Source organism: Myotis daubentonii, chromosome 19, assembly GCF_963259705.1.
Source record: "Myotis daubentonii chromosome 19, mMyoDau2.1, whole genome shotgun sequence".
In the NCBI taxonomy this organism is placed as follows: Eukaryota; Metazoa; Chordata; class Mammalia; order Chiroptera; family Vespertilionidae; genus Myotis; species Myotis daubentonii.
The window spans coordinates 14,384,297-14,407,564 of record NC_081858.1 but is presented as its reverse complement, the minus strand read 5'-3'; the positions used below and the strand labels follow the sequence as shown (position 1 = coordinate 14,407,564).

Genomic DNA, 23,268 nt, shown 5'->3' with positions numbered 1-23,268 from the left:
CACCTGCCCACGGCCCCAGTTGCTGCACTCAGGTGGCCACGTCCCTCCAGCCTGCTTGCCTCCCTGGCACCCAAGCTCCAGGTGGTAACCACAGACAAGCTCAGCCACTTGTATGAACTCTCTCCTCCCCTAAAACTGGTGAGGTACCTGACAGACCTCCCAAAGAGCAGAATAGATGGGAGCAGGGAGCATCCCCGCCTCCAGATCATGCTCCAGAGACATCTGGGAGAGTGGGACCAGGGGATCCCATGGCTCCTGGAGAACTCTCGCGGTTCTGAAGACTTAGAAGGTCACCAAGGTCCTGTCTAGCTCAGACCTTCTGTGACAAAGACGCAGGTGAAGCTGACCTTGGGGGCATCGTGTCTCCATCAGCAGCCCTTCTGGCTTGGGCCTCACTGTGTGCCTGTGGGGTTGGTGATGCACGGACACATAGGTGCTGAAGTGTGAGTGACAGTCCTGGGGTGGCTGATCACGAGAAGGACATGGTCAAGAGAGTGAACTTGAAATGTTGCCAAGGCCAAGAGGAAGTGGTGGGGGAGTGGACACAACCAGGTTCTGGCTGGCATTGCTGGGCAGTGATTGGCGCAGTGCTATATAGACACCCAGGTGATTGGCCTCTGCCCATTGCTGTCCCCATACCCCCCACCTGTGCTGATTTCCTGCGGGGCCTGAGGGTGTCCAAGGCACATGATCAACGCTCCTATGAATCCACAGAAGGTTCAGAGCACAACTAAGTGCTTGCCCTGTGACTGGAGCAAAGGTTGGCACACCGAACCTAAAATAAGCCTTTTATTCCATTAAAAACCACTGTCCCTGCATTTAAAACTGTACCCATAACTTACAATCTAAATAAAAAGCTTATCAATATAAATAAGGAGAAGGAGGTCATTTCTGAAGATATCCAACTCTGAAAAAGAAAAAAAAGAAAGAAATTTCAAACAATTATTATGTCTCCCCCAAAGTAAATATTACATTGCTGGGCCTTCCTCCGACATGTCAGGCTGCTGCTTCTGAGTAGCCCCCACCACTCACTGACCCCGCCCTCCTGCCTGTACTCCCTACCCAGGTCCAGGCTGCTATCTGTTCGAGAACCCCAGAAGGCCTTATGGACCAGCAGCACCTTCTTACTTGCAGATCTTACCCAGTGGCTTGTCCAGCCTCAGCCCCATGGTGACCCTCCCCTTGCCTGGAGTGTCTCGCTGCCACCCCCGGCACACTACTCCTCACCCTTCCTGGCTGAGCCACCTTGCACCCTGTCTTTGTGGAAGGACATATCACTGAGCAGACTGCAGGAGAGGGACTGCCTCAATGCCAGCCTCACTGCCCAGGAGCCCCATCTGTAACCTTTGACTGGATCATCTGCTCCTAGTTCTCAGCTTATCATGGACGGGGGAACAGGGGGACTCTGGACCGGCATGAGGACCCACTCCTATGTCAGAGCCTTGACAGGCTCATCTGCCACAACAGTAGCCACAGCCCAGGCTCAGGGAGATGCAGGACTAGGTGTGGGCATCCACTGGATGGGGGGCCCTGTGCTGAGAAGTGGTCACTAGACACAGAGCAGCCCCTGACCTGGTCAGCTGTGGCCTTTCCCGAGGAGCCCGTCAGTTACAGCCACATGCTGGTGCAGGCCCTCGTACAGCCACCATTTCATAATTCTCAGCTGACTGGCTGACAGCAGCTTTGCTGACAACAGCTTTGCTTTCTCAGAGCCTGAATAGAGGCCCTTGTGGGCTCCAGCCCAGGGCCTGAAGCCAGGCTGAAGGGGCAACAAGGCTCCAGGTGGCCTGTGTCCCTGGCTGTTGCCCAACCCACAGTATGGTTGGGAAGAGGGCAAATGCTGGCTGTTTCTGAAGGGGCTGCAGGAACTTAATGCAATTTGCTCCCCAAAATGCCCCATTGTGGGCATGGCCCCCAGCACAGAGACAGACATTCTTGGGAAAAATGTGTTGGCCCCAGTTCTCCTCAGGAGCCCCGCTATGGTCTGAAACCCAAGTAGAAGCCCCGTTTGAGGAGAAAGAGAGCAGGGAAACCACAGCAGGAGTCAGGCGGGGCCTTTAGCAGCACTGGTTTTGTGGCAGGGCTCCCACCCTGCCCCCGCACTCACCCTCAGGACAGGAGGGAAACAAGCGCGTCCAAAAACTTGCTTCGATCCTCCGCTTTCAGTTCAATTACTGCAGTAATGAAAGAAAAACATCTTGTGAGAAGGGAGGAGTAGGGAGAAAAACAAGCCACAGCACATTAACTTCTTTCCAACCACCCAGGGCTGGAACCCTCCAGTACATTCCAAAATGGACTTGGCTCCCTGATGGCCTGGAATATTCTGGACTAAGAAGTTATACTTCCCCATCCCACTGTATTTAATCCTCAGAAACCTCCAGCTGCCCTTTTGGTGAGGACCCTCCAGGCAGCCAGGGGAACAGCACTGACAGGCAACAGAGGGGACACAGGGATGACTTTTAACACCATAGTCCTGGGCACAGATAGGCCTTCCACCCTGCTGGACAGAGTGCTGCCCCACAGTGGGTTGTGAGAGGCCCTGAAGCCAGCCCTCCGTCCTGCTCTGGCCAGTCCCTCAGCTTAAGTGTCCTCTCTTGTAGAAGGGGGACACAATACGGATTGCCTTTACTTCTGGAGGGCATCAGGCTCAGGCAAACACATGGGCCCTCATTAGAGGGCAAACTGGCCTGGCCTGGTCCTGCAGCTGTCTGTGCCATGAGTCACAGCTCCAGGAGCCTCAAGCTCAGCTCACCCAGGCATACTGGCCAGGGCTGCCCATGATCTCCACCCACAGGGGAAGCCAAGCAGCTCCTGGCCCACAAATCCTCCCCAGGTATAGCTAGGGCATCCTGCAGGTCAGCCAGCATCAATCTCTCCCACCTCTCAGACACGAAACAGCAATTGGAGGGCTGCTGCTGGAGGTGAACCCACCCAACTGAGCCACAGCCTGAGGGCCCAGTATGAAGAAGCCAGCTCTAGACACTGAGGCAACTGGAATGAAGACTGGGTCTCTGATCATAGTGATCATCGTCATTAAGAAATCAGGTGGTGAGCCCTGGTGGGTTTGGTTCAGTAAATAGAGCATTGGCCTGTGGACTGAAGGGTCCTGGTTTGATTCCGGTCAACAGCATATGCCTGGGTTGCAGGCTCAATCCCCAGTAGGGGACATGCAGGAGGCAGCCAATCAATGATTCTCTCTCATCATTGATGTTTCTATCTCTCTCTCCCTCTCCCTACTTCTCTGATCAATAAAAATATATCAACACTAATAAAAGAGAAAAATGGTAACTGGCGTACGACGATACCCTTTTCATTGGCTAATCAGGGCTATATGCAAATTAACTGCCAAGATTGGCAGTTAACTGTCAACTAAGATTGGCAGTTAACTGCCAACTAAGATTGGCAGTTAACTGTCAACAAGATGGCGGTTAATTTGCATATGTAGGCACAATGCAGGGAGGCGAAAGGGAAAGCAGGAAGAAGCCCCCTGCCACTGACAGTGATCGGAAACCCAGGGAGGAGCTAAGAGCTGGGGGGCAGGGCAAAGGCGGCCCTGGGGCCGCCTTTGCCCTGCCCCCCAGCCATGATCGGAGAATCAGGTGCCTTTTCCGCCCTGGCCAGTGATAGCAGGAAGTGGTGGTGGAGCCAGCGATGGGAGCTGGGCACGGTCGAAGCTGGCAGTCCCGGGAGCTAGGGGTCCCTTGCCTGGGCCTAAAGCGAAGCCCACGATTGCGGGGCCGCTGCAGCTGCGGGTCTCCGCTGCCCGGGCCGGACGCCTCAGCCAGAGGCTTCCTGCAGGGGCAGGGGCGGAGCCTGCGCGATCGCGGCGCCCCCTGCTGCCACTGCAGGTCCCCGCTGCCCGGGCCGGACGCCTAGGCCAGAGGCGTCAGGCCTGGGCAAGGGGCCAATCCTGCGATTGGAGGGTGATGGGGGTCAACGCCTGAGGGCTCCCAGTATGTGAGAGGGGGCAGGCTGGGCTGAGGGACACTCCCCCCCACACACACACACACCCAGTGCACGAATTTCGTGCACCGGGCCCCTAGTTTTAAAAATAAATGAAAAAGAGATGGGTATTAAGGGCTGAAGTATATCCTTCCAGATTCATATGTTGAAGGCCTAACCCCCAGCACCTGAGAATGCGACTACATATTTGGAGATGGGGCTTTTAAAAAGATGATTAAACAAGGCAGTTATAGTGGGTCCTAATGCATTCTGACTGGTGTTCCTATAAGAGATTTGGACAGGGACACAGAGGGAGAAGATGGCAATCTACAAGCCAAGGAGAGGGGCCTCAGAAGAAACTGACTCTGTAGATGCCTTGATCTTAGATGTTTCGTCTTCGTAATGGTTGAGAAATACATTTATGTTGTTTAAACCCCCCAGTCTGTGGTACTTTGTTATGGCAGCCTGGGCAAACTAATACAGGGGTGAAATGTCAATGCATCTGTTTTAAAATCTGTCAGCAAGAATAAAAAGCAAATATGGCCAAATGTAAGCCATGTTCTATGCTGGTGTCTAGAGAAGTTTCAGGGTAGTGCAGGGACCACTGGCTGGCATACAGGTATGATTCTCCTAAAGCCACCACTTGGGCACGGCTCTTCCATTCTCTGGGCTCGTGCAACACATGGGTGGGGCCAGTACCTGAGCTATCATGCAAACCACATGGAAACCTCAGGTGGGCCCCTCACAACACAGACAAGAGCTGCTGGCCTGCACAATGGTGGAAGTGGTGCCCTCGAGTCACCACAAGCCTGGCTGGTTCTTTTTCTTGACATACAATATTAAATTAGTTTCAGATGTACAACCCAGTGATTAGGCATTTATATAACTTATGAAGTGATCCCCCCAATAAATCTAGTACCCATCTGGCACAATACATAGTTATTATAATACCATTGACTATTTTCTTTATGCTATACTTACATCCCCAGGACTACTTTATAACAACCAATTTTTTTTTTTTTTAAACAACCAATTTTTGATTCTTAATCCCTTTACCTTTTTCACCCAGCCCCCAAACTGTTCCTCATACCCTCTGGCAACTTTCAAAATGTCCTCTGTATCTATGAGTGTTTATGCTGTTTCTTTTGTTCTTTAGATTTTGCATATACATGAAATCATATGGTATTTGTCTTTCTTTGTCAGACTTATTTCACTCAGCACAATATCATCTAAGTCCTGATTTTTAACTGCCACAGGTGGGTGTGGGACCAGCCGTTCTGTCTCCACCCCCTTCTACCAGTCTCCATGTGGCTGCTTCTTCATATCTTTAGATATAGGACTTCTGTTCAGCGAGATTTCAGGCAGTTCTCCATGATGGTTGCTCTGTAGTTTTGCTCTGTAGAATTTTGGCGTGGTCATGGGAGGGGTACCTACTTCGCCATCTTGGGGATTGAGAGCTTAGGCTCTGGTGTTTAGACCATGATGGGTGAGGCTGGGCCCTGGAGGCTCTGGTGAGTGGCCAGTCCTCTAGGCTCGTTGGTGAAGTGATCTCAAGGGCCAGGCCTATGGGTTTCTAGGCAGCATCTGTTTCTTCTCCTGGGAGCCTGTCAGTCTAAAGCATTCCAGAGCTCCCTGAGCTGCCTAGAGAAGCCAGGCTCAGGACTGGTTCCAGCAGGATGAGAGGGCTGCTGGCAAGGTATCTCAGGTGATGCCAGCTTCCCTGGTTCCAAGGCCAGTGCTGACCTTGAATGGGCCCCAATACATTGGACTCTTACCTGAGAAGTCAAAATAGTTGTGCAGTGTCCGGGAGTTGGTGCCCTCCGCTGCCTTCTCAAATGCCCGCCCAAAAAAGCTGCAGACACATAACAGGCACATTGGGAGCCCTGCCACAGTGACGGACCCTTCCCATGTCTCTGGACACACACTAGATTCAGCCCAAACTCCTTCCCAGCTGCCAGTTCCTCCCATCAGGACTCATGTCCCTTCCTGGGCCACTGCCCTCTGAGGCCTCACCACCACTCACTGGGCTGGCAACACCTCTCATTGCTGCTTCCCATCTGTACCCCATTGAGCCCTTCTCAGCCCTCAGGGAGTGAATGTCCATTTGTAACCCCCAGGGCTTCATGCTCAGGGCTCTGACCGCAGCCTCCTTCATGCCTGTCATTGTGCTGGCAGCTAGAGCAGGTGAGAGGCAGAGGCTCAGTGAAAACTGCTGGGACAGGGGTCTCAAATGAGACCAGGTTACACACAGTAGGATAGGACTGGGAGGAGGCTGCAGAGCTGGGTTCTGGCATGCGGCCGGAACTTGGCCAACAAGGGCAGGAGGCAGGAGTACCGAGCTGCTGAGAGCACAGGGCAGCAGAGAGATAGCGTAGAACATGGGCCCACCCCCTGGGGGCTCAGGGCTGGGGCAGCTAAGGGCTGGCAGCAGACGAGTTGTGGGGAAGGGGCTCTTGGGCCCACCACAGAGTGGAGGCAAAAGGAAGGACATGTGCTTCAAACTTCCATGGCAACTCTCACAAGGGACTGTGCACACTCAGAGCTAGCACTAAGCATGGTTACACATATGACGTACAATGACAAAGTGACTGGAGGAAGAATGAAGGTGACTGCCCTGGCCAGCTACAACCTGTGTGATCATGAATTGGAGACCCATGGAGAAGCTTTGGAGAGCAGCTTAGCCACTTAGAAGCACTTGCCTAAAAAAGTTCATTGTCTCACCCAATTTCCTACTAAATGGCCTTTGCAAACACAGGAGGTTCAAGCTCACAACAGTGGAGCTATGATTGATCTGTCCTCTATGGCAGAGGCCAACAAAGGCTAGTTGGGAAAAATGAAGGGCACAAAATATTGGTTGGTCCTTGGCCACCCAAGCTGCCCTGCCAGGAAGCTGGGTGGCAGCTTCCTGCTACCTGCTGTCACTCAGCATCCATCCAAGGTCGCCTTATGGTATTTGTTGGGGAGCACTTGACCTGGGGCACTGATTGCACTTAGGAGGCAAAAGTTCTCCAGTTTGCACAGCATGGAGGGGCAGCAGGGAGAGCCAGGGAGCCCTTGGCCTTGCCTGCTGGCCAACACCTGGTCTGGAAGGAGTGGCCAGGAGGAAACCTAACACTGATGTAAGAGAAGGGCAAGAACACAGTGCAGAAGATGCAGGGAAGGGCCAGAAATACATTTAGATGTGAGGAAAGCTATGCAGAAGTGCAAGAAGATGAGCCTGGCTCAAACCCACTAGTTATTAGTAACAACAAAGAGTGGCCTCAACTGGTGTGGCTCAGTTGGTTGGGCATCATCCCATGCACTGAAAGGTTGCAGGGTGTGTGCAGGAGGCAGCAATCGATGTTTCTCTCTCTCTCTCAAAGGGCTCACGAGCTAATGACACCCCTGCACCCCCTCCAAACCCCGCAAGCTCCTAGGACATGTAGAACAAGACTCACTTCTTTCTGTCCGAGCTGTCGGTCTCTGGAGGGATGCCCACCACAGTCACTGTGCCTTGTTCCACATTCAGTGGGGCAGCCATCACTAAGGGCAGCAGCTTGCAGCGCCGGTTCTTCGTCTGTGGAGGCAAAACATCCCCAGTCACGGTGTTGAAGGATGAATGCCGCATTCAGTGCCCAGGACCTGACAGAGCCACTGCTCAACTCCCCAGAAGCCTTCAGGGCTCCATTTCACCAGAAGAGATGCTCAAGCATCCATCGGCTGCTTCAGCTTCCTTCTGTGCTGATGGTCAAGGCCCCACTTCCCCTTAGCTGTTTCCTCCCTCACCTCCTTTAGGTCCTGACACAGTTACCACCTCCTCCAGGAAGCCCTCCCCAATCAAGCCCCCTCCCTCATACTGCTTCATCTTCCCCACAGTGTGTGCCACCACCTGACACTGCATGTACTTATTCGTCTGTCTCTCCCGCTAGCCTGTGTGCTTCCTCAACACCGAGACTCAAGTGTTTCCTTCACTGCTATGTCCATGACACCCACATCCCACAACCAAGGTGACAACTGTCCTGGTCTGTCCAGATGTGAGGGCCATTCTGGGACTTGAACCTATGATGGTCACCCTATGACATCAGAGCCCAGCAGGCAGTGGGTGTTTAATAAACATCTGAAAAATGAATGGACCTCACCCATTCTACAGATAGGGAAACTGAGGCTCAGGTCAAATAATAGACCTCACATCACACAACTGGTAAATGAAGAGGCTGAGATTTAAACACAGCCTAGAGAACTTCAAAATTTGTCCCTAGTATACCTTTTGTTATTATTTGACTGTTTTCAAGTAATTCTATTGGTCAGTTGATTGGTATGAGGTCATCTCAACCTTCTATTCAACATTTGTCTAAAGTAGCCCCCAGTGTAAACCCTCATCCTGGAAGAAGAGTGATTGCTGAAATGTGAGGGATAATCTTTTCCTTGAACACACCTGGGAAAGTGCTCACATTATCAGGGTAGGGTCCCTGTTCCAATGCCAGCTGAATTATGGGGGGGTGTCCCAGGTCAAGGCTAAGAAGGGTGTCAGGTCATAGGGAAGACAGAACCACACACAGCAATGGGAAAGTAAGCCCAGAAAACAAACTAGTGCTGGGAAGCAAGTTTGCTCCAACCAACTTCATCTTTCCCTGATCTGCAACAGCAGAACATGAATCCTAGTCCCACCTGCTCCCTGAGGCCCTCCCCATTTGTCCGAGTGACCAGAATGGCCAGCGACAAAATCAGAGCTTATGGGAACTGGAAGGTTCCTGGGGGTCAGCTGAGGAAAACACAGCTCAGAAAAAGGGAAGGGTTTGCCCAGACCCTGTAGCTGGTGAATAGCCACAGGCACCCAAGACCAGCTTCTAGTGCCCATCTGAGCGCTGCTCCAAGAAGTCTGCCCTCTGGCACCCACCCACCCTGCTCCTCACCGAACACACGAAAGACTTGAGCAGGTGTCTGCTGAGCAGACTCAGGGAGGCTGGCTTGGAGAACAGCGCGACGTCTGGAGTGCCCTGCAGGGAGAAGACACTCGGTCAGAGGGGACCACCAGCAGATGTGGCCGGTGCCCGTCCGTATCCGAGGCAGCCTGACCTCCATGAGGGAGCAGTAGAGGAAGGGTCCCTGCGAGATGACGAGGTTGGTGCAAAGGCAGCTGGCAATGGTCTGCTGCGTAGCTAGCAGCTGCTTCTTGGCAAGCTCCAGGCCGTGGTATAGTTTGTCCAGGTTACCCCTGTAACACGACAGACACATGGCTTCAGCACAGAGTCAAACAGAATGCTTGGTTCCTGGGTCAGGAGAGAATGTAGGGATGACCATTGATTTCTCGCCCTCCTGAGTTTCCTTTCACGGGAAAGGAAGGAGTAAACACTGTATAAACCCATAGTGATGGACAGGAGAGGTGGGAAGGGGTGCTGGCATCAGAAGACAGGAAACTAAAAGCCAATAGCGGGAGAAGACCCTGCCCAGCAGGCCTTGGAAGGCGCCTGGAGGGCTCTGATCAGAGAGCCCTGGGCAAGGGCTACAGGGAGGACCTGACAAATGGGTTTTTACCTTTTGCCACAAAAAGGAAGGTTCCCCTCTGAGTACATCAAAATGAACCCTCGTGGAGAAGTGAGGTCCTCAAGCAAAGCCTCTGCACCCAGAAGTTAAAGTTCCCCAAGTGTCACACTGACTCCCACCCCTCAAGATGCCTTCTGGCTAGCAGGCTGTGCCCAAAACCCAGGGCTCTACAGCCCCCCACTCTTGAATGTGAAGAACCATCAGACATTGAGAAACACCTGGGGCCTGAAAAAATGACCTAAGAGGAAAATGAGATAATTTGGAGAAAAAAAGAAAATGAACTCTAATGTCTTCAAAGAGATTTGGGCAACTAGTGTACTCATAAACCAAGAACTGCATGCTATAAAAAAGGAACCATTTAATACTAGGAAGTGTTTGTGGAAAGTAAAATAATAGCAAAAAATAAAAAGTTCTCTTTCCAAGACAAGAGGATAAAAAAAAAAGCTTCCTTAACATCAATAACAAAACAAAGACATGGAAATATAAGACAAAAATAAGAGCTAGAGCATTATTCTAGGAAGTCTGGAAAGAAAATAAAAAACATTGACATATATGTGTTGGGGGATAGTAAAGAAATAGCACATACTCTCAACAATTAAAAAAAAAATAGCACAAAAGCATTCTCAATCTTAAAGACACACAACCTCGGATTGAAAGGGCTCACTGAGAACCCAATATAATACATGAAACAAGATCCACCCTAGACACATCACTAGGAAATTCTGGAACACTAAGAATAAAAGACCCTGTAAGCTTCTTCAGATGAGCTGGGAACACATTTATAAAAAAAAAAAAAAAAGAAAAGAAACCAAAATGGCTGAGACTTACTAGCACCACTGGCTATGGCTACTGGAAGACAGGAGCAATGGAATCCACCTTCAACAAGAACTACCTTTTACCTAGAATTCTATACAAGACAAACCAGCAGTCAGAAGAGGGTAGAAAGAGACATGGTCAGAAGTGCAACTCAGAACGTTTATACTCCTCACGCGCTCTTTCTTTGAAAGTTATTCGAGATTGTGCTCTAGCAAAACGAAGGAGTAAAAAAAAAAACAGACAAAAGATGAGGATGCCGAGAAATGTTGGCTCCAAAGCAGGGGCGCAGTTAAGGGCCATCCACGATGGATGGCCGCGGACAACAGGCGTCGGGAGCTGCAGGTCCAGGCTGGAGTGAAAAGACAGAACCCAGGCTCTCACGGACAAAGGGGACTTGGGGAAAACCTGCTGAAAGGAGAGCCAAGAAGAAACTGGATGTGATAAAAGGCAAGTCAGAGCTCCAGGAAAAACAAAGCGCTAGGGCAGAACATAACGTGACCACTGCTCATTACCGACTCTGAAGTATTTTACTAGCGCAGTGAAGTAACGCTGTTCATTGACTTCCATCTTTCAGAATCAACCTATAGCCCAAAATGAGATGACTCACATTTTCTTCTCTCACTCAAGATTAAGTGTTCTCACCCTTGAAAACGTAAAAGCCTAGATTTATTGGGGGAGGGGGAGGTGAAAAGTAGGAATGCTGATATCCTTTTCTTACAAAGAAGGGAGACAGGAGACACTGGTGATAGAACAAGATGTAAGTATGTTGAAGTTACAAAGGAGCTAAAAATAGTGGCAGACTGTAACAACAGGAGAGGAAGGAGCACAAAGGTGAGAAAAATGCTCTTTTGTCATAGCAGGAAGTCAGCAGACAATGTCTAACACTGACCCATCAATCCTGGGATGAGGGCAGTGTATGACCCAACAAGTCCATTCCTAGGCATAAACCCAAGAGAAATGAAACCATAAGTACACACAACTTATGTGATTCTAATTTGCATGTCAGCAGTTTCTGCAGGCCAAAGTCACATCCACACCCCGGGGGTCCCTGAGACCTGCCTCCCTGGGCAGTGTGAGGTTGAGGGCAGGAGACGGCCTGAGGGGCTAGAGGCCACAGCCATGTCCACTACCTGGAGAGACTGTCCAGAGCCTGGATGAAGTTATCTGTCCCCGAGCTGTCCTTCTCGGGGCTCTCCATCAGTGACATGGTAGCAAAGACCACGTCACTGGCCAGGAACTTATGCTTGAAGCCAAAATGAATGCTGAAAGTCTGCACGCGCATGTCCTTCATCCTGCAACAGGAGGATGCAACATGGCTGTCACCGCAGGGGCACATGGGAGTATCAAGTTGTGGGTGAGCTCTTACCACTAGGCCAGGACAGCAAAATGTGCTGCTGTTCCCCCTTCTCCAGCCCCCAGCAGCAGTAAGGCTCTTTTGGTCAGAGAATTAAGGGGGTTAGAAGGCCTGATGTAGAGCCCTGTAACCTGGGCACTGAACGCCTGGTCCAAAGCCGCTCAGCTGGTTGGGAGCAGAATTAACTAGCTGTCAGGTCAGGTTGTGCATGGTCCTCTCCCACGCCCCAGGACGCCAGAAGGGCAGTGCTGGAGAGCGGCAGTGGTTGGTAGAACTCGCCTGAGTCTGGACCCAGTGGGCTCTTCCCCGACATTCCCTGTGTCCAGAGAGGGACACACTGGGTCGACCTCAGCCTTGTTTTTTTACATTATTTTAGGAAATGTGGTTAAAACTGAAACCTTAACAAAGCTTAGTACAGAAAAACATGTGTTTACCCAAATTTATTTGCAGATTCTTCAATTAGCTCCCGCAAATTCTCCTTCAAAGAGATGTCCATAGACTGAAACTTCTGCTTCACCTGCTTCAGGGGGAGACTGGAAAGGTGGCAAGCACTAGTCATACACAACCTGACTTCAAATAGAGAACGCTGATGCTAAACACCAAAGGTGGGGGGGTTGGGGAGAACCCCGCAAGGGCCCCAGTGTTTGTAAACAAGGGATATCTCAGCCTGGGCCTCCAGATGATATTCTGGGAAATCAGAGTGAGGAATTTATGGCAGAAATAGACAAAGCTAAATATTACAACCACGTCAGTCACAATGAAGGGGAGGGGCTTTTCTCTTGGGGGACTTCAGGTCAAGGGGTCACTCACCCCATGTCCGCAAGGAACTCCTGGAGCCGCTTCTGCCCGTGCACAGACCAGAGCTTGAACCTGGCTGCAGTGTAGCACGTGTTGTACAGGCTGTCATGGAGGGACCAGTGCTGGTAGAGCACCAGGCGGAGACTGGGCCTGCAGTCAAGGAGGCTGCACCGTAACCTGGGGCCCCCCCACCCTGTGAGGGCCCCCTTTTGATGCTCCAGTAGATGGCCTGCTCCATTCACCAGGTACTCAGTTAACACCTGAGTACACTGGAGCCCTTTGTCCTCCTTGCTTAATTTAACCCATACAGAGTTTGTGAGATTGTGGGTGTACACCATTACCTCTGTGTGACAGACAGGGAAACTGAAGGGGTTCTGAGAGCTTTACTGTGGTTAGAGAGAACCTGTGACTCCCTGCATCCTTCACCTGACCTGCCCTCCACCCCACCCACCCCCCTGCCGCCTGGACTCCCTCAGCAAAGGCCCCATCCTCACCTCTCCTCCTGAATACGCCCCTCACTGCTCATGGGGTCAATAGTGAGGCTGTGTGCAAGGATATTCCCAACTCCAAGGCCTCTCCTCTCACTGGAGGGTCTCAGGCAGGATGCCAGGGTGGCCCTGTCTGCATCGAAGTAACACAACTCCTGCCAACATACCTGCCTCCCCCAGGCCAGCCTCTGGGCAGGTGGCAGGCTGTGTTCTCTTTGCTGCCCCTCCAGAGGGCTAAGCTCCATAGCCACCGACCTCTCTGCCCACACCCCAGCAAGCCCTGGTCCTGAATGTCACATGTCTGGACTCAATTCCCAGTGGGTTCCTGCACACTGTGGCCCTTCTCCCAGGAATTCGGCCGCCCCGCACCCAGCACCTCTGCATGACCTGTCCAAATCCATGTTTTTACTCATTGCCAGCCAACTCAGCACTGGGAAAGGAAGGCACTGTCCTTGCCATTATTCTGCCACCTAAGCAGCTACCCCATCATGCCTCACACTCACTGCTGTGGTCTGACCCAAGCCACCATCCTGTCTCCTTTCCTCCAATCAGCAGTTCAAGAACCTTTTACACACTAAAAAGTGAACTCAGTTACTGCTCTGGGCTCACAGGGCCACTTACTCCATCAAACCCCCAAAAGATCTCATGAAACGCCAACTATGTAATCACATGCTGGTTCACTTTTTTCCTGACTTGAGAGGAGTCTGCAAATGTCACTAAACTGCCTCCACCACACAGGCAGTCCCTCAAGCCCTTAACCGGCATACACTTAGCACCAGGCCTACAATGAGCTCTAAATACACACAGGATGCTTCTTAAAACAGCTGTGGTGCCTAGGAGCCAAAGCCACACAGACAAGGCGAGGCAGAACCTGCGTCCCTAGTACCTGGTGCCTTGCCCAGCCCAGGGGCACAGGGGACCCCTCTTCTCAAAGCCTCTTATCTGGTGCCCAGCCTGGGGACATGGCAGCCACAGCTGCACAACCTGAAGGGCTGTGGCCAGCAAGCACGCCAAACACAGGGGACACGGGCTAGGGTCTGCAGAGGTGACAATACACGACAGAACAAAGTATCTGAGGGCAGGCGCTGCCTGCACCCCGAAGGCCTGAGCCACAAGGATACTCGTACTCGAAGGAGATGCGCATGCAGTCCACAGAGAGGGCATTCTCCTCGTCCTCGTCCCGGTGGTTGTGCCGGGACACGTGGCGCTGCAGGATGCCAACGTCGGTCACGTACTTCATCCTGGGAAGGAAGCACTGCTGGCCTGGGTGGGTTCCCTCCTCTCCTCACGTGCAGCCTGCCACGGCTTCCCCCTCCCTCAGGGCTTCCCCTCACAGGCTCAAAGGCCAGCCCACCACCTCTGCCTAGAAAGCAATCATGGCAAAGGGGGTGGCAGGCCTGGGTGCTGGGGGAGCTGAGCAGAGCTGGCAGGGGGAGCTCAGGCCCCCACCTCCCCTGCACTCTCCTCTGGGCATCAGCTGCCCTGCCATTACTTATTTGAGGCCTTCTGAGAGTGGGCTGCAGCCCTGCCTGCCAGCCACGGTCAAGTGGACAGACCCCATAGGTGACAGTGATCCGCAGCAGCGGGTGTGGACCAGGCACAGGAAGTGCTTCCAAGCACAGGAGAGACCGGAGTCCAGGTCCACCTAAAGGGGCCACTGAACAGGACACTAATAGTGTGGCCTCACCTAAGGGGAAGCCACAGGCCAGGGATGGCACCTAGCGCTGCATACACCCCATGCTAACCTCACAGGGGAGAGGGAGTGAGGACCAGCAGGGCAGCAGGCTGGGCCCAGATCCAGGAAGTGCCCCGGGCCTGTGAAACTCAGGACCCTCCCACTCCCTCGGCCACACTGCAGACTTAGAAAGGTAGGGGAGGCAGAAAATAGGGACACGGGGATCTTTGCAAACTGTACAAGGAGGCTGTGCCTGGGGCAGTGCCAGGTGACAGACTCGGGTCCCCTGGGAAACCGTTAACATCTTGGGGCTCCTTTGATTCCCTTGGAGTCCCCACCTGCCGGCTACCAGAGTAGGGATGAGAGAGGGCACCAGCACCCTGGCCCTCCTTGGCACCTGCATTTGGTGGCCTTTCAGCTTGTCTGTCTGATTCCAATGGCAAGCACCAAAGTCTGCCCACTGAGGGGCAAAAAAGGATTCATTCCATGCCAGGCCTCCCTGCAACCCTCACCCACCCTCCCTGGCAGGACTCCTGGGGCCCTCACCTCCACCTCCTGCCCTGTGTCCGCTGTGCATGGGCCACACCTTTATAGCACAGGGCGAAAACAGCACCCAGCTCGGGGAGACTGGGCTCCCTCCTCTCCCCTCTGGCTCCACCTGCTGGGGTCCCCGAGAGTGGATGAAACGTCCACGTAAGGCCACATGCTACTCTGACAGAGTTCCTGTCCTAAGCCCTTCCTCAGTGACAAGGACTCAGGCCCAATGCCGGCCCCTCTTCAGTGGGGCTCTACAGTGATGCAAACTCAGAGCCTGCGGCTGGGCCATATACATCCTCCCAGCGCAGGCTGACCTTGAACAGCCCGAGGGAGTACATCCTTACTGAGTGATCCTGTCTTGTACCCACTGGTCAGTTAGTCCCACGATGGCCCACCTGGAAAAAGAGGAGAGGGCAATGAGGCCTTGCACAGGGCGGGGCAGGCAGGAGCGTCCTGCCATCATGGCCAGACCCAAGCCCACCCTCAGACAGCTAGTCCCTCTTCAGGGTGGAGAGGTGATGGGGGAGACTCAGGGCTCCTGGTTCAGCGCTACCACTGCAGGAACTTTTGATACACAAGGAGGGAGATCAAGAACAAGGGCGCAGGGCACCACTCTCTGTATCCTGGCTCGCCCGCCACTCTCCGCCCTCGTCCTGCCAGTGCAGGACTGCAGCAGACACCATGCTCAGGCACTGGTGCCTCACTTTACCTCTGAGCCCCTCACATTACCCCTCTCTGAGATAGGCCCTTGTCATGTCCACAGCTCCCTGTCCTTCCTGTGTAAAATGACGGGGCATAAAGTAACAGCATTTAGGCTCCGTAGTAACCTTTCAAGGTTCCTTCTCCAAGCTTATCTTTTGTGGATGAGATCATGGAGATCTGGGCTAGACTGACCTCCATGGGGTCTCAGCCGGCCCACAGCAGGAGGGACCAAGACCCGAGGTGTGTGCCGTCTGCTGGTCCCGGGCAGTGTCCTTCAAGACAACCCTCCAGGGCCACAGCTGAAAACAGCTGGCACTGGGCACAAAGTGAGACAAGAGAGGCCCTGGGGGTGGAAGACGGGTCACTGGAGCACCCACCACATTTCTCAGTGCAGCATGCACCCACCTCACCGGGACCTCTTCAGAGAATGCCACCTGAGGTGTCATCCCTGGGACCAACCCCACCCACCTCCTTCTGACTTTTCCACCCCAGTGTACCAAGAGTTCCTGCTTAAAGCAAACGCAGAGGGGTCACATGCCAGGGTTGCAAAGATGCCTAGCAGGGCTGCCTTGTTCAAATCTCACGCTCCTTCTGTAAGGCTCAGCGGTAGAGTAGGAAGGGAGGAGCTGTACACAAGCCCCACCGTCCGACCCTCTGCACTGGCCATGCTCCCTCCACACCTGAGAGTTCACGTGCTGCCCTGACAGCCTCACAGTTAGAAAGAAAGCCAGGGCCATGCACGTTCCCAGAAAGGGGTCTGCATCCAATGCTCCCAGTGGGAACAAGGGAGGTGCACATGGTGACATCTTCCTCCAGACCCTGCCCTCACTGGGCGGACAGAGCTGCTAGAAGGAAGCCACGAATGGGAGTGACCTCGACTAGAGGCTACATACCACAGCATGTCATTCATATCCTTGGACATCATCCACGCCAGGTCGAACATCACCATGGCCGACTGAAAGAAAGAGGAGGAAAGCCCGAGTCCAGAGGCAGCCATGCTCACGGGAGGGGCACACACTGGGCCAGGCCACAGCTAGCCCAGACCTGAGCTGCTCAGGGCCCAGCTGAACTCCTGCAGCGAGTCTGCCCACCAGAGTGCGTGAGTGGATTGGGTACCAAGGGTAATCCTAACAACTGCCTCTGAAATGATTGTTCTCTTCCTTTAGTGGAGGATTTAAGGCTCAGAGACTATACCACCTCCCCAAGCTCACACAGTAGGAAATTATGGGGCTCAGATTCAGACCAGAGTTTTGTGGCTCTACGCTCATTCCTCCTCATGTTCCAGGACAATGACCCCCGAGTCAGAACTTTGTGGTGAATTCCACCTATCCATACTCACTGACGTCCCATGGTATTCATACTGCTCATAGTCAAAGAGGATGTCTCTTCTGTAACAAAGTAAAGTGCGACATAAAACGCGAGTCTTCAACAGGGAACAGCGAACATTTGGGGAAGGTGCTAAAATGTTACAGTTCTCAAAGAAATGCAGACAAGGGCATGGTAGTCTCTGTTTTCACTTACTGACCCTTTCTCGGAGTGTACAGGCAGGAGGCTGGGAAGGGAGTGATAGAAATACAAACCGCTGTGGCAATGGGAGATGTACAACGGAACAGTCCCAGAACCCCACGTCTGAGAAATGATCCCAAGACAATTCAAAGGAACAAGCAAGGACAAACTTGCTATGTGCACAAGGTTGTTCACTGCAGCCTGACTTGTCATGGCGACACTGAAGTAAGATACAGTTCAAAAAGGAGCAGAATGGCCAATTAAGTACATAGTACTTCTATTTCTATGATAGGTTTTACACGAATGGAATCTAAATCCATTGTAAAAGTCTGTAAGTAAAAGTATCTCCATCTGGAAAATAAAAACAAAAGAACCAGAGGCCGTCATGCTTGGTGATGTATTTGGGAGACCTTTGGGCCTGCTCCTGTCACTGCTGGGACCAGGACTATGAAAGGACCCCAAGTTCTCCAATGCAGGGACCACATGCTCACGCGAGGAGCCAAAGGCCCAGAGGCTCTAAACTAAACAAATTATCCTCAAAGGGAGAAAACGGCACGCGGCTCCCAGGGAAAAACACAGACGCCACAGACCCAAAGGCAGAGCAAGGTGCTGCTTGCAGTGCACACTCACCTCCGGGCCTCCCACTCTCTTCGCTCCCTCCTTTTCATGGTTTCTGCTACTATCTCCTGATACAGGGACAAAGAAGACAAAAGTAAGCAAATGAGCCAGGAATTTATCGCCACAGCCCGAGAACGTTCTGATTTGACAGAAGCCATTGGACTAAGATCCAAAATAGGGGTCATTGCTATGCCCTGAGCGCAGTCTGCTCCCGCAGAAGGGAAGCGACGAGGCGAGGGATGGCCGGGACTCCTCTGACCCATCAGCCCTGAAGACACTAGGACAAGAGTGATGCTTCCACAATGCCTGCTCAGGGTACACTCTGTCTACCTCCGTTTTCCAACACCCCCACCACCAGGTCATCGGGGATAACCCACCGCTGCCTCATACTGGCTTCCCCACCAGATTAATAAGTTTTAATGTTTCTTACATCCTATTATGCATCAGCTACTATTCTAATTAATCTTTTTTTAATCCACACTCAAAGGAATGTGGTTTGTTTTTTTCATTCTAGAGAGGAAATGAGAGGGAGAGAAAGAAACATTGATGTGAGAGAGAAACATTGATCGGTTACCTCCTGTACATGCCCACACCGGCTACCTCCCAGCTATGTCTGGGTCCAGCAGGCTCCAGACTCACCTCTGACCTCCTGGAGTGACAGGTTCCCTAAGGCTGGTGAGAGGCCCAAACCCACCTCTTCTAACCGTGTGCGCTTCTCAGAAGGCTCTGACCCATCATCCTTTTGATCTTCCGAATGTTCTTCCTCCTCCTCTTCGTCCCTAAAGATATCATCGTAGGCGGGAACTTCAAGGTCATCGTCTTGTTTAATGAGTAGTTTGATCTAAGATTAAAACAAAGAACAATCAAGTCTCTCCTCTCTCTTGACAGAAAACTATTCACCACATGTTTGTGTCTTGAAGAATCTTATTTCCTAATTGGTTGACTCATAACTTTTCTGCACACATAGTCACGTGATTGAGAATTCCAAACTTCTCAGGCATTTTAAAATTTCCATTTCCATTAAGTGAGGTGCTAGGGTTACACCACACTGTCTGCAGAAGTTACAAGAAAACTTGAAAACTATCTACAGTCACTAAGTCTTGGAAAAAGCTCCCTCTTAGGCCACACACCAAGCCAACAAAACAAACTCTCCACAACTTGGCCTTTGACAGGGGACACGAAGATGTGCAACCCCAAAGGGAGGAAAAGTCCTGTCCGTAAAAGCAGTTCCAGGCCGGTGGATTTCACGTGAGAATTCCGGGCCGACACTTTGCTAACGTGGGTGGGAATAGATCACCTCAGAGAAAGGTTAGGTGGCTGCTCTGCACCAGGCTCCGTGTTCTGCTCAGGAGCTCAAAAAGTAAGCGCAGCAGAGCCATTTTAAGTTAACAGTGGCCTTTTGCACCACCGCCTTGCTGGTCCTCATGCCACCCCTTGGATGGGCAGGGCAGATACCTCTGAGGCCCCTTGATAGTTAATGAGGCTAGGCCTGAGCTCTGAGGGCAGGCTCAGTGCAGGGTTCTGGTCCCTACACCTTTCAGGTTATGCACATCCCACAAATGCATGCCGAGCAACTCCAAGGGTTAGGTGTCATGTTTCTCATTAAAGATGGACAAAACCAGGTTCTTGTCTTGCTAAGGACAGCAGGTGCAATGCTGTCCTTGGCATAAAAAGGAACAGACAGCTAGAGGGGAGAACGCAGGAGATGCATGGGCCCAAAGGCCTAGTTACCTGGGTATCATTGTACACATTCACGACATTGACTGGCCTATGGGTGTCACACACAAAAAATATGGCGTCACCTTCAGGCTGAAGGATATCCAATAGGTCTATGTTAGCTCCACAGTTTATGAGGATAAAATAACGGAACTGAAAAAAGAAGAGACATTGTGAAGTAAATACATCAACAGGGCACACTAGGCCAGTGGTCGGCAAACTGCGGCTTGTGAGCCACATGCGGCTCTTTGGCCCCTTGAGTGTGGCCACGAAGTTTCAATCGCACTGTACGTGCGCGCCCACATGTGGTATTTTGGAGAAGAGCCACACTCGAGGGGCCGCAGTTTGCCGACCACTGCACTAGGCCTCTGAGTCCTGCTGCTGAGACACATTAAATACCTAATAGGCCCTGACAATAAGGGGCTCCAAATAAGCCCACAGCTGGCCGGTGCTAAGTGCTTTCAGATACTCCATGTACTATTTCACTTCCATAACAACACTGTGAGGTAGGCTCTGTGGCTGAATCTGCTTCACCGTGGAGCATGCAGCGGCTCAGCCTGCTTGAGTCTCACACATGGAGTTAAGTAGTTGATGAGGGCCCTGGCTGGTTTGGCTCAGTGGATAGAGCATCAGCTGGTAGACTGAAGGGTGCCGGGTTCGATTCTGGTCAAGGGCACGTACCTCGGTTGCAGGCTCGATCCCCAGCCCTGGTCATGTGGAGGTAACCCAGGGTGCATGTGGGAGGTAACCAATCGATGTATCTCTCTCACATCAGTGTTGCTTTTTTTTTTTTTTTAATATATTTTTATTGATTTCAGAGAGGAAGGGAGAGGGAGAGAGAGAAACATCAATGATGAGAGAGAATCATTGATCGGCTGCCTCCTACACGCCCCCAACTGGGCATGTGCCCTCGACCAGAATCGAACCTGGGACCCTTCAGTCCACAGTCCGACACTCTATCCACTGAGCCGAACCAGCTAGAGCTCACATCAATGTTTTTATCTCTCTGTCTCTCCCCCTCCCTTCCACTCTCTCTAAAAGTCAATGGAAAAATATCCTCGGTTGAGGATTAACAAAAAAACAACAAAACAAAACAAAAGAGAAGCTGATGAGGAGCAGATCAAGACTTTAAAGGCGTAACTGGGCCTCTTCAGACCTCAGTCAATCTACTCTGCTTATCTGCCTTTCCATGCTAATAGCATTCTACAGGTCAAAAATTTTAGCAAGTCTTGGGTAGTCCATACATAATGGACACCTAAATACTAAGTTTTCATTACATACCGTCACTATAGAAATTCCTTTCCTTATAAATATAGAACCGGCAGCGGTCCGTCCCATCATGACAAGAGCCTCAGGTGGGAATTTACCTCTGCCAGACTGTCATATATATGGCCCCAGAGTCCAGGGACCCTCTTCCCTACTCCAGCCCCTCATAGTGGGGTCTCAGCTACCCCAACTCTCATTATAGCCCCATGCAAAGGTGGGAGGAATCCTGACTTCCACTGTTTAAATTATGTTCCCGGATCCCAAATTGGAAACTGGGACATATTTTCTTGGAGAGATAATGGGAATAGTAGTCTAATCTAAAATAATTTTAACTAGGCCATATCTAAAACAAACTGCTAAACTCCAAGCACCTTACAATGAAATGTCTGCAACACAAATTCAAAGTTAGAAGCTGCCCATATTTGAGGGTATGTCACCCAGATGTAATGCTTGTTTTTCTCTTTCATAGTGTGCAACATATTTGATACTTAAATAAGACATTACAATTGAGTAAAAAAAGCCTAAGTACTCCAAAATACATCTTGCATACCTGTTCTTTATGTTCAAGAAATGCAGTTTCAAGTTCTTGCCACCCAGAAACGGGAACCAGTGTATATTGCACGTGGTCACACTGGAACAGGGCCTAGAGAGAGATTATTTTCAAAGCCTATCATATCTGGGATGTCTTTAATTTACCTTGAAATGCACTTAAAATAAAATAAGATGGGTTGAGAGGCAAATGACATGTGATAAAATAAGGTTAGAAAAAATATTAATACAATTCACCATAGCTAAGATTTGGAAACAGCCTAAGTGTCCATCAGCAGATGAGTGGATTAAAAAACTGTGGTACATCTACACAATGGAATACTACGCTGCTGTAAAAAAGGAGGAACTCTTGCCATTTGCAACAGCATGGATGGAACTGGAGAGCATTATGCTAAGTGAAATTAGCCAGTCAGAGAAAGGTAAATACCACATGATCTCACTCATTTGTGGAATATAAAGATCAACATAGACTGATGAACAGGGACAGATCCAAAGACAGAGAAACAGCGATCAGACTATCAATCTCCAGAGGGAAAGTAGGGGAGGGTGGGGGTAAGGGGAAGAGATCAACCAAAGAGCTTGTATGTGTGCATATAAGACAAACCAATGGACACGGACAACAGGGGGATGGGAGCATGGGGGGGGGGGGGTTAATGGGGGGATGAGGACACATTTGTAATACCTTAACCAACAAAGAAATTAAAAATATATATATTAATGGGAAAAACTAGGGGATGGGAATGTGAGCGTGCACTACACGATTCTGTAAACTTTGCCGAATTTTTGAAAATTACCAAAGGAAAACATTGGGAGGAAAGCTGTTCTGACTTATAGTTCTTCTGAGAAGTAGTTCCTGAACCAAGGGCCTGACCAAAGCTCATGTGAATATCCACTGTACGGTACAAAAAAACCGAAGCAATAATCATCCATAATAGACTAAGGAATCCTGTATTTCCAGCATCATTTATGGCATCACTATGTCCTCAATTGTCAGATTTCTCTGTCTCAAACCCCACGTCCGAAAAGCCACTACAGGTCTACAGGTCTCTCTAATGCAACCACATTTTGCCTAGGTTATTGCAAACATACTAACTGGTCTCCCTGACTTTTGCCTGAACCTTCTCTAACCCACCCAATACCATCCTGCCAGGGAAGCAACTTCCAGAGGCCTCCTCCCAGCTTCCAGTTGTTGCTGCAGCCCCCACCCCAACCTGAGCTCTCACCTGGGAAGGGGTTCCTTACCCTGCTCCTCGCCGCCCGCCCTGCTCCTACCCCACCAAGTTCCCTCCAGACGCTACGCCCCCACCTCCCGCCCCGGCCCCACCCTCCCGGGGTCCGCAGTCGCACCTGAAGGATCTTGCACGCGCACAGGGCGTCCACGTCCGAAGCCACAAAGAGAAGGACCCTCTATCGCGGGAAGAGAGAGAGCTGAGCGCAGCGCCCCTAACCCGGGCCCCTCCCGTCCTCCCACGGCCGCTCCCCTTCATCCCTTCCTCGCGAGAAGGCCTCAGGGTCCAAGGAATGGGGAGGGGGGTCACCTGGTTCTGGACCACCTCGTAGAACTCTTTGCGGAAATCGGACAGGAACATGACCACGGTAGCCGGACACCCAGGGCTCGCGCAGAGACACTCGGAGCCCCGACTGTGATCAAGGCTCCCGCCAAATCGGGGGTTTTCCAATTGGCCCACAAGCCAACCAATAGCTACTTAGTTCCCGCCTTTCTGCCTTTCTGATTCGTTCACATTGCGGCGGCTGCAGCGCTCCGCCATTCGCTGCTG

General features: G+C 51.5%; 1 protein-coding gene across 1 annotated transcript; it reads right to left on the bottom strand.

Moving 5' to 3' along the window:
• Window positions 1-776: 776 nt before the first annotated feature.
• Window positions 777-23,170, bottom strand: CDC45 (cell division cycle 45). Its single transcript, XM_059677121.1, has 19 exons — window positions 23,029-23,170; window positions 22,838-22,897; window positions 21,492-21,584; window positions 19,691-19,828; window positions 18,654-18,800; window positions 17,972-18,027; window positions 17,175-17,223; window positions 16,729-16,790; window positions 15,478-15,528; window positions 14,043-14,162; window positions 12,446-12,577; window positions 12,070-12,168; window positions 11,412-11,573; window positions 8,998-9,136; window positions 8,835-8,918; window positions 7,380-7,498; window positions 5,718-5,794; window positions 2,108-2,174; window positions 777-907 (listed from the first exon to the last, which is right to left on the bottom strand). The coding sequence occupies exons 1-18, from the start codon at window positions 23,077-23,079 to the stop codon at window positions 2,110-2,112; spliced, it is 1,704 nt and encodes a 567-aa protein (XP_059533104.1). The 5' UTR covers window positions 23,080-23,170; the 3' UTR covers window positions 777-907; window positions 2,108-2,109.
• Window positions 23,171-23,268: the final 98 nt, after the last annotated feature.

Coding starts and splice junctions, on each gene's coding strand:
- CDC45 (XM_059677121.1), bottom strand. CDS start 23,079: ATGTTCCTGTCCGATTTCCGCAAAGAGTTCTACGAGGTGGTCCAGAAC. Junction 22,898..23,028: donor ACGAGGTGGTCCAGAACCAG/GTGACCCCCCTC, acceptor TTCCCGCGATAG/AGGGTCCTTCTCTTTGTGGC. Junction 9,137..11,411: donor GCTCTGGACAGTCTCTCCAG/GTAGTGGACATG, acceptor GTCGTGTTACAG/GGGTAACCTGGACAAACTAT.